At 35.6% G+C, this 10,334-nt stretch overlaps 2 protein-coding genes across 2 annotated transcripts; both read right to left on the bottom strand.

Moving 5' to 3' along the window:
- Positions 1-1,262: 1,262 nt before the first annotated feature.
- LOC118433332 lies at positions 1,263-2,443 on the bottom strand. The gene is made up of 4 exons (XM_035845144.1): positions 2,291-2,443; positions 2,039-2,198; positions 1,709-1,962; positions 1,263-1,634 (listed from the first exon to the last, which is right to left on the bottom strand). Exons 1-4 carry the CDS (start codon positions 2,441-2,443, stop codon positions 1,530-1,532), a joined length of 672 nt encoding a protein of 223 aa, XP_035701037.1. The 3' UTR covers positions 1,263-1,529.
- A 4,992-nt stretch (positions 2,444-7,435) lies between these two features.
- LOC110861978 lies at positions 7,436-8,795 on the bottom strand. Its single transcript, XM_022111110.2, has 4 exons — positions 8,610-8,795; positions 8,277-8,447; positions 7,680-7,819; positions 7,436-7,554 (listed from the first exon to the last, which is right to left on the bottom strand). Exons 1-4 carry the CDS (start codon positions 8,680-8,682, stop codon positions 7,477-7,479), a joined length of 462 nt encoding a protein of 153 aa, XP_021966802.1. The 5' UTR covers positions 8,683-8,795; the 3' UTR covers positions 7,436-7,476.
- Positions 8,796-10,334: the final 1,539 nt, after the last annotated feature.

The raw sequence follows: 10,334 nt of genomic DNA, 5'->3' as shown, positions 1-10,334 counted from the left end.
GTTTAGGTACGTATAAATATACGTATGCATGCAATTTTTTTTAATAATAAGCAATTTCAGGATTTTATTGTTTTTGATGGACGGTTTTAATCTGTAATAAGTGGTTAACCTTTTCAATGCAAATATGGCTTAAACGGCGATATGCATCTACATATGTACATACTTATATTAATTCGTGTATGTATACAGAGTTACATACATATACACATGTATGTACATACACATGTAAACACAACTATCAACTATATTCAGGTAGGGACACTTATCTACGGCGTTGGTCGCTTAGCTTTTTCAGAATATGTATGTAAAATGATTTCATAGAAAGAACAATAATAAAATGATATTATGTACTATCAAGCATACATGCACATGTACTTTATGCATACCTATAGCTACATCCATAGTCCGTGATTTGTTCGTGATGTGGTGATGCTTTCACGGGTTCATAATTTCAGCATGTTAATCACCATAACAATTTAAAATATTGACCAATCAGAAAATCGGAATCAAATAATTTTTGGAAAGTTATGGAGTATGGATGCGAGAAACCATCAAATCATGACGAAATCATGAACAAATCACGGACTATGGATACAGCTTATGTATGTACATATGTACGTAAGACATGCCCATAAATTATGTCACGGTTGAAGGAGGGGGGAGAGGGGTGCAAAGCAAAAGTTTTGCGAGACATTTGCGCGAGATATTTGCGTTACACATTAAAATGGGGTATAACGTGTGCCAAGGGGGAGGGTGCGTCTGAAAAATCGAACGTGACATAATTAATGGAAGTTCCCTTACTTGGACCTACTCATTACATAGAAACAATGATGTAAGTACCTTTACTTCCTTCAGGGGCTGGATTAATGGAACCTGCAGAAGACGTAAAGGATGTAATTTTGAAAGTGCACGCTTAAAAATGAAACCACCGTACAGGGTAAAATATTACCAAGTGCAGGGTGCAAAGTGCATTGGCCCTAAATAGGGTAACCAACTCGAATCTGGGCAAAGGGTAAGGCAGTTTACCCTGTGCTACGAAGCAAAGGGTAACAAGCCTGCCAGACTACTCTCCGCTGTGCAGGGTAGACATTGCGCGCATTACCCCATGCAACCCATTTCATGAAACCCTGGATGGTGTTGTATATACTTAATATGACCCATTCTTATACCCCAAACAAGGCAAATAATTTTAATTACAAATATTTTATTTGACTTAAAAATTTATTCAAAAACGAGATTTTTAAATTGTTTAATGAGTTACATATTAATTAAGTGTCATATGATGAATAATAAAGACCACAGTAGAAAAATAATTCAAGGAAAATTTCGCATTACTTGACAAATTAAAGCCTGAACTACCGCTGGTAATTGATGTGGCGAAGGCTTACCACAAACGCCGTGTTGGATGAGAAGCCAATGATCAAACGACTCGACTGGAAGTGGTAGCGATAATACAGTAAAACATTTGAATGTTGCATCCAAAGCCTTCAAAAATTTGTTTCCACATGGAACTGCAATTTTTTTAATTATTATGAAGAAATCGAAAAACTCCAAATCTGAGACTGATCCCAATGCCAAAATGAAGGGGGGGGGTAATTGTTGTCCTTCAGCACCTCAGCAATATTGGTGTTTTTCTGTAAAACCAAGGAAATAAATTTGTGAAGAAGAGAATTGTTGATAAACTCACAAGTAATTTAAATTGAATTACCGGCTTAATTAGCAGCATGCTTCTGAGTGCATCCAGATCAGATGACTTCAAAGTTGTCATTTGAGTCTTCCGTCGCTTAATAGTGACAGCATTACCCTTTGACCGTTTTCGTTTTGCCATATTTGTCGAAGATCTGGCGTTGGCGGTGCCTTCTTCATCAGTGTCATTAATATCTTCGACGGTCTGCGTAAGTTTGCGTCCACATGAAGGTAACACAAATGGGAGGAGACAAAATCCAACAAATTGGATGTCATCTGCAAATGAAATTTTCTCATTAATCATGAATCAAATATGTATTAAGTAAAGCTCTAAAATTCTTGTTGGTGATACCTTTAGACAAATCGTAACGATGTTTTGTAATATCCAATTTCTTCCTATAGTCAATTCCGCTGTCCTCTGCATATTCTAGTATCATCTCGGTGACCTTTGGCCATCTATCAAACATTATGAGAGCTAATGAAGGGTGTCGCGAATTGAAATCTTGGGAAATCTAGGCAACAAAATGCAAAATATATTAACCTTTAGTTAATTTATTTTCCAGCAAAGTTAGCATCCCTGCTAACTTTGCCACCCAATATTTACCATTCCCTCCATGTCAAATAAACGAGGCATTATTTCCACAATGTACGGTACAAATTCAAAGTTTGTCACTCGACTAGTCCGGATAATTGTTCGTCGTTGGAAGACGGTTTTAGCCATCGGTGACTTGACTTCATGTCCGAAACTCTGGCGCATAAATTCGAGCTGTTTCTCATCCGGAACTGGATCGTCTAGATATTAAATACAGAATGAGCTCAACGGAGTTACACAAAACTTATAGATTTTTTAGATTACCAGCTTCATTTTCTGACTCCCAATCTAAAGCTACTAAATTGTCTAATTCAGAGTCACAATTTGACGCCTTTGTAGCAGCAATTTTTTTTCGTTGATTCTTCAGCCGGTCGTCCAAGAATCCACTAGCAGTGCTACCCAACGTGCTATAAAAAAATCACATTTGATATCCAAGATTTTTTCGCCTAATGTCACCAAGAACTGGGTACGTATTAACAAGGTCACGCGCAAGCTGTTCCAACGCCTGCTTACTTGGACTGCATATAAAAATTAAAATGTGTTTTAAAGTATATGTTGGATAACTGAAGTGCCTCGACAAAAAACATTGAATGTACCTTGTCCCAAGCTTGCGAATTATGGCGTCAATAAGTACTGCCGAGATTGCTTGACGATCGCTTCTTAAAATAAACTTATTTTGAGGAATTTTGATTGTGATAATATCACGTGTGGTCACATTCTCGTGCAGAATAGCCTTAAGATTCTAAATAAATGTTAAAGTTTGCAAAATCGTATGCTTAATTTAATGCTTAAGTTTTTAGAACAGTTTGCTATAACTTACAAAGCCATAAAATCGAGATTCGAATACTTCCTTCGATACGAAATCGGCCTGGGCCTACATTATAATAAAAATGTTTAGAAATCAAAAACTTTAGCGATGATAACAAAGATTTTAAAAAATTGAAACCTTACATTTACGTATCGAACTATTGGCGATAAACTAGTGACTTCTGGAATTGTCTTAAGAATATTACTTGGTCCGGGCTTTGCATCCGGAATGTTGTGTACAGAAGAAGTTCCTTCGTCCGTCGGGGGGGTTGGCGGATTGTAATTTTCATTCCGATGATATTCTACATGCACTCCTGCATCGTCCTGCAGTCCTGAACTAAGTTCGTGTGGAATGATATGCAAATAGGTAACTGGGCTGGGCTGGCTTCGCTGGATTTCATGGTTGTCGACCGCAGATGTGAAAACCTGTGTAAAAGTGAACAAAAAAAATACAAAAAGTATATCGGATGTGTAATGTTACTTGGGATAAATTTCCTCATCAAAAAATTTACCCTTGTGTTTGCATTACGCCGTTCCGGAGTATGTAAGTCCAAGGCAGTCCGGTCAAGATCTGGGAGTTTAATTCCTCGGTCTGCCATTTCTCGAAGACTAATTAATGACCCGCTAAAAAGACTCTCACCATATTCACTAGCGCCGTCGTTGAGAATTTTAGTAAAATGTTGCTTAATAAATATACAAATAAACAAATTATTTTAGCCGTAACAAATGATAAAATGTCATGATAAATAAAAATATGGGATGAATTAATAATTTACGCTTTTTCATATGGAAGATTTAAGTATAGATTATTGTCGTTTTTGTAAAATGAGTTCATAGTGTACATTGGTAAATAGTGAACTAAGCTTCCTAGCTCGACAAATCTAGAATTTAATGACTTTGACAATTTAAAACAAGCTAAATGTTCAATAAATGTACCTTGGAACTCATTTACCTAAAAGTAGCAATCGTCGCTTTCTAAAATAATATCAACAATTTGTCCAAAACTGGAAGTGAGACGACAGTAGTCGAGTAAAACGTAACAGCCGACTCTATAATCCGAATTATTACAAATTACTAAATTCGCAGTTTTAACAAAACTATCCGCCGAATTCCCAAAATGTTGTTGCAACAGATCATGCCTAAAATGGTCACAACTTTTTATATGCTCATAATTTGCAACAACAAAATTTGAAGGGCTGAACACATCCTTGGACATGAGCGAAAAGCAGTGTGACAACTGATGTCGATAAGCTAAGGTTTTTGGTATATTTTTGAAGTTACACACAACGTGAGCAGTTGTTTTAAAAAACTTGTGCCTAGCTTCATATGTCATGCTCCAATACTGTTTGAGAGAACCAATTTGTTCAATGGCTTTGGAATAATGAATTAAGTGATGATGTTTTGGTTTTAGCTTTTTGGAAAATTCAACTTGATATTTATAGCAAAATTCTGAAATTAACGAATCCAAATATATTAATCCACCCTTTGAAATCTGAGGAAATAATAATATGTCGGTTATTTCACGCAAGATCAACATCATTGTCCACTTCTCGTCTACCTCGGGCACCAAATCGCCCAATATTAATGGTAAAGTAATAATTAAGCACAAATTTTGTGAAGAGTTTTGTCCGGATTTTGTTTCTCCTTTCAGTACAGTTTGTTTTACTTGGGAAGGTTTACTTTTCAAAAAATGTCTACCGTAATCAAACGAGTCCAGTCTGTAGTTTAGTTTGTCAAAGTTAAAAAATTTGGACGTGATGCAATAATTAAAAAATAACACAAGGAAATCCGGAATGACACCTTCTAATAAGTCATGCATAACATCGAACACTAACATATTTGTTACGTGATGATATGGTAATTTATTCAAGACAGATTCAAAATTAATTCCTGTTAAAGCCAAATTAGAAATCCTAACATCCTGTTCGTAATTGGCCATATTTCTTAAAATACTCATATTTTCTGTGGTTATAGTCTGACAGTCCTTTTTGTGCATCTTGCAGCGCCTACATGGAAAATTGGCACAAAATCCTTCTGAGAAGCCCAATATGCTGTGCAAACCAAGATTGTCTCCCGAAATTTGTGACAATGCTACCTTCACATTCCTTATTATTCCGTTATGTTCGAAGTCAATTCCATTTTCCCATAACTGGATCAATTCCTTCACAATCACGCCAACGACAGCATTAGCTGACGATAATTTCAGGTCGGCACTTTTTAGTGAGCATAATAATATAATATTATCAGTGGATGTATTGTAATGCTGTGGAATGTCTTGAACAGTGTAGTAAAAATTTGCTAGCTTATGCTTTCCACTTTTGGAACCAAGTGGATTTGCTACCTCGGCCTCGTCGAAATAAATATTTATGAATATTGTGTCCTTCGGAAATTTGATATCTCTAAAAAACTTTCCAGAACGAAATGAGCTAAACCATTCCCCATTATATGAAGTATTTTGCTCTAAAATTTCAAAAAATCCTGGTTTTTGCAAAAGTTGACGTATCGAGTCACTAATTGGAACATATTGCATTTTAATTGGCTGATAAATTGGGTGCTGAACGCCTTGGACTTGTCTAAAAAATATATCAGAATCAAGCACAATTTCTTTTGGAGGAATAAGGAAGCCATTTGCTATTAAATATTTGTCCAATTTATGCTTACTATCGATACGAGAGAAAACTTGCCCAAGGTCTTTTATGGACTTTAGCTTTTCAATTTTTTCTTCAATGGGTTCATCACCTTGCAAAATGTTTGCTGAAATCGAAATTGCTAAATCTAAAATAGTGTGCACAAAATGTTTAAAGTTTTTGAAAATTTCATCCTTTGTACTCATTGGCATTTTTCCAGATTTTAGAATTCCAGCTAATAATTTTGCAAGAATTTTATGTAAGTCCGGACTTTCGGTTCTAGCTTCCCTAACTAAATTGTCATCGTGATGAAATACCTCGCCATAATCGTGCATATTACCTAACATTGGAATAGGACTAGTTTCGAGTAATAATTGTTTATGAAATTTGAAAATATTTCTGAAGTGATATAAAAACTGTTTCCTCTCTAACCAACTTCCACAAATATGACAGCAATGAGGACTATTTCCCGATAGCTTATGCGTTAGCTTTAAATGATTAGAGTAACTCTTTAACAATTGAAACTTTTGAGGACATATAAAACAGGAATATACCTGTCCGGATCTTAACTTTACAAGAGCGCCCCAAAATTTCATCCGATCTCCAAGTGCCGGAATTATGGAAACTAGGTCGTCCTTCTCAAACTGCAACAACGATTCGTCTGTAAGGTTGTTGCCTGAAATAGAGGAGCATTATTTAAAATAACATCGCTTTAGCATCTTCATTGAATCATAATTAAACAACTAGTAAATAATTACATAAGTAATAACAATTTTACCTTTAAAAGAGTCGGCATACTTTTCCATTCCTAGTTGGGCAAGTAATCTTTGGAGTTCAGAGTCCTCCATTATGTCTGATAATCTCTTTTTTGATAGTTTATTCGAACGATTTTTAATTTTTAATTAAGCTGAAGAGTTAGAAGACAATATTTCCAGTTGAACAGAGAAGGGACTGGAGTGAATGGCGCCAGTAACGAGGGAAAATAATGCCATGGACGGGGTATGTACGGATATGCCTTAACTTCAAAACGGGTATGCGTGGATTTCACAGGGTAAATTTTACATCATGCGGTGTAATTCATTGCATATACCCGGCCAAGAGTTAAGCATTTTGGATCCCCCATACAGAGTATCCAAGTTTACCCTAATTTTGGTTAATTTTACTCTGAATGATGTACCACACCAAATTACTTTTCGAAAAGTAACCATAATTTCTAAGAGTGTGGTTGTACCTATTTTCAAGAGTTTTGTAAATACATATGTATGTACTTGCTCTGTATAAATATTTATGGGTAGGCTCTCCTTTTATGATTGTTCCCTCCACAATTTACTTCAGGCCATATATTTTCTTCCGTAATGCATGCAAATATGTATGTACATATGTACCAAGCTTGGTCCGATGCGCTAAACTCGTGGCACCACCATGGGCGCCGCTAGTTCGCGAAAAGACTTAGGATTAGTTTTTTTGGGGAACCAATTTTTCAGGGTTTTTATCAGGGAAAAATTGGATACCGATCTTGTAAAACTTTAATATCGACTTATTACTTCATGGCTTTGCGTATAAATACCGCTTTGGAAGCGTCAAATACGAGTACGGCTTGGTATTGGTCTAATGTTAAATTTCTAACTGTGCAAGTTTATCAAATAATGGAATTAATTTCACCTTACATATTTATTCTTTTTGTTCCCAATAAAACAGGATTAATCAGTGTATTTATTTATGATTAATTAATTTGGATTGGTTTATTATTCATATTACTCAAAATTAAATGCTGTACAAATTATTTTTTGCGGAAAATGAAATCCACACTCCTATTTTGGCTAGAACTGGATGATATTGAATCTATAAAATCAACATTCATCTTTGCATTATTAAAATTCCTATTATTTAATTTATTTACTGACAATTAAATATTTCACTCGTATTTATTTACGTTTTTAGTAGTAAAATTTTCCAAAATTAGTTACCTCTCGGCCACGATTTTGATTAGTGACATTTGCCATGTTGTCATTTCCCACAATAACGGTGGACGTGGACGGCGTTGTTGATGATGAGGTTGACTCAAGTAGAGACTCGCCTGCATGATCTGCCTCCTCTGAAGGTTCAGCTATTTATGAAAAATTTACAAGAAAGACAAAGTTTTAATACATATTTCACAAAAATATTTTGGAGATAAATCGTTACCCCCGCAGCGGTATTATACTCTATTTTTGGGTAATGATTACGGAATAGTTTTGTCACCATGATGTAAAACAAATCAGTACAATCATGTGAAAATATTTTCTGTGCAGATAATAAAAATGTCAAATTTTTTCTAAGTAAAGACTAGTTTGTTTGGTACACAAGTTTTTGACTTGCTTCCTGCTGGTCACAAAATGTCTCCTTAATCATTACCTACATAAAAGGTTGAGTACCTCCGAGCGGCGACGATTTGTCTCCAATTATTTAGTGTTCATGTCGACGGGACAGAATCCACTATTAAAATGTAATAATTTACGAAAAAAAAAGCCTTCCAATAATTCGACGCCGTTTTGCTGGCAACCCGCTCTCATTCAATTGCATACCTCTCTTCATATGAGCTCTCAGGATTTTAATTTTTTTGATCTGGTTCTCTCGAATAGAAATATTTTCCTCGATTTCACGCACGCGTTGGAGAGCTGGTTCCAGGTTACGTTTGTATTGGACCACTTCAGCTTCCAATACGTCCAGTTTTTCTTTTTCCTCTCGAAGAAACTCTGTAAAAACAGGCGACAGCAACAACAAATTCATATGAATTTTGAGTTGAATTGGAATTTGGATTTCGATTATTTTGGAAAATAAATTTCTTAATTTTTTGACAAAATTTGGGGTGGTTTGATTAAATATAAGTTATTTCCGGTAAAAACATGTCCGCTTACCTTTACAAACTTCGAGGTCTGATACAGATCCAGTTTCGGATATTGGTGACCCGGGAGATTCCAGTGACTGCATTTTTATTAATATGCACGATGGGAATATTTAGTAGTTTGCTTCGTAAGTAGTCGTATTATTTTTAAAGATGAAATTTTACAATGCGTGCTCTAAAAAAGAGGGATCAAGTCAGACTGAGCCGACCTTTCTAAAATTAGTGACAAGTTTTCTAGCAGTGTCAGTACCCATTCCAAGAACTGTACGTATGTATGTACTTAAATATGTGCATATGCAAGTATCCCCAAATCCAGATAGCCAGCACTTTTCCATGCCTTAGAAGGGAAGCGTATTTCTAATCTGTTAGAAAGCTGGTATGTACTTAAATTTTAAAAAAAATACTAAATTTGAATGGCAAATAGTTGGAGATTTTGTAAATTTCTTCAATTTAAAAAAAATACAAATTTTGATATCACTTTTTACATAATGGTTATCATCATGAAATTATGTATTGACGCTATATTTAGTATGCAATTTATTATCCTGCATATAAACTTCATTTCATCATGTCATGTCGAAGGCTATTAGCCAATGCTAAAAGCTCTGGAAAAATTACAAAAGGGATGAAAAGATACAAACAGGCGTCACCCTTTAAGGGCTCCATATAGAGATCTCAACGGTTCTCGGTTCTCATAGAACCGAACCGGAACCGATGGCTCGGTTCGGTTCCGGTTTATACGGAGAACCGAACCGAACCGAAACTTTTATTACCGGTTCGGTTCCGGTTCCAAGTCTTTGAGAACCGAACCGAACCGGCCGGTTCGGGTTGAACCGAACTTCATACATAAATACATTAGCGAAGTTAATCATATTTTCGAAAAAGTTTTACGAATTTCCCGAAATACACATAGTTTCCAAAATGAAATTTTGACGTGGCCCCACTGCCAAAGTTCCCAAAATGAAACTTTGACTTGGTCACACCCCCAATGTTTCCAAAACCAAATTTTGACTTGATGACACGCCCAAAGTTCCCAAAATGAAACTTTTATTTGGTCACACCCCCAATGTTTCCAAAACGAAATTTTGACCTGGTTACATCCCCAATGTTTCCAAAACCAAATTTTGACTTGATGACACCTCCAAAGTTTCCAAAATGAAATTTTCACCCCCAAAGTTTCCTAAACGAAATTTTTACCCCCAAAAGTTTCTAAAATGAAATCTTTACTTGGTCACACCCCAAAGTTTCCAAAATGAAATTTTGACTTGGTTACACCCCCAATGTTTCCAAAATGAAATTTTTACTTGGTCACACCCCAAATGTTTCCAAAATGAAATTTTTACTTGGTCACACCCCAAATGTTTCCAAAATGAAATTTTGACTTGGTTACACCCCCAATGTTTCCAAAATGAAATTTTTACTTGGTCACACCCCCAATGTTTCCAAAATGCAATTTTGACTTGGTTGCACCCCAAACTTGGAATTGTTTTCTAACTTCAATAATATATACATAAGTGGTTTTGCTGTTGACATGTATTAGAATTTGCTTGTTTAAATACAGATAAGTTATTGGCTTATATGTGAAATTTCATCAGAAAAACGTCAATTAGCATTGTTTGTTGTTTATTGCATATTAATAACACTACCGGTTTGACCCGAACCGCCGGTTCGGTCACGGTTTGGTCCGGTTCCGGTTCGGTTCCAACTAAAAAAAGTTCGGTTCTGTTTCGGTTCTTCA

This window comes from Folsomia candida, unplaced genomic scaffold (assembly GCF_002217175.1).
Source record: "Folsomia candida strain VU population unplaced genomic scaffold, ASM221717v1 Fcan01_Sc047, whole genome shotgun sequence".
Lineage (NCBI taxonomy): Eukaryota > Metazoa > Arthropoda > Collembola > Entomobryomorpha > Isotomidae > Folsomia > Folsomia candida.
The sequence above is the reverse complement of the archived record's forward strand: the minus strand, read 5'-3'. Positions and strand labels throughout refer to the sequence as shown.

Bases quoted from the DNA above. Each gene is read 5' to 3' on its own strand.
- LOC118433332 (XM_035845144.1), bottom strand. From the start codon at position 2,443: ATGCGCCAGAGTTTCGGACATGAAGTCAAGTCACCGATGGCTAAAACC. The intron at 2,199-2,290 runs GTAAATATTGGG...TTTGTTGCCTAG, and splicing joins TATTTGACATGGAGGGAATG to ATTTCCCAAGATTTCAATTC. The intron at 1,635-1,708 runs GTAATTCAATTT...TTGGTTTTACAG, and splicing joins GCATGCTGCTAATTAAGCCG to AAAAACACCAATATTGCTGA.
- LOC110861978 (XM_022111110.2), bottom strand. From the start codon at position 8,682: ATGCAGTCACTGGAATCTCCCGGGTCACCAATATCCGAAACTGGATCT. The intron at 8,448-8,609 runs GTAAGCGGACAT...CTGTTTTTACAG, and splicing joins AGACCTCGAAGTTTGTAAAG to AGTTTCTTCGAGAGGAAAAA. The intron at 7,555-7,679 runs GTAACTAATTTT...TTGATTTTATAG, and splicing joins ATCAAAATCGTGGCCGAGAG to ATTCAATATCATCCAGTTCT.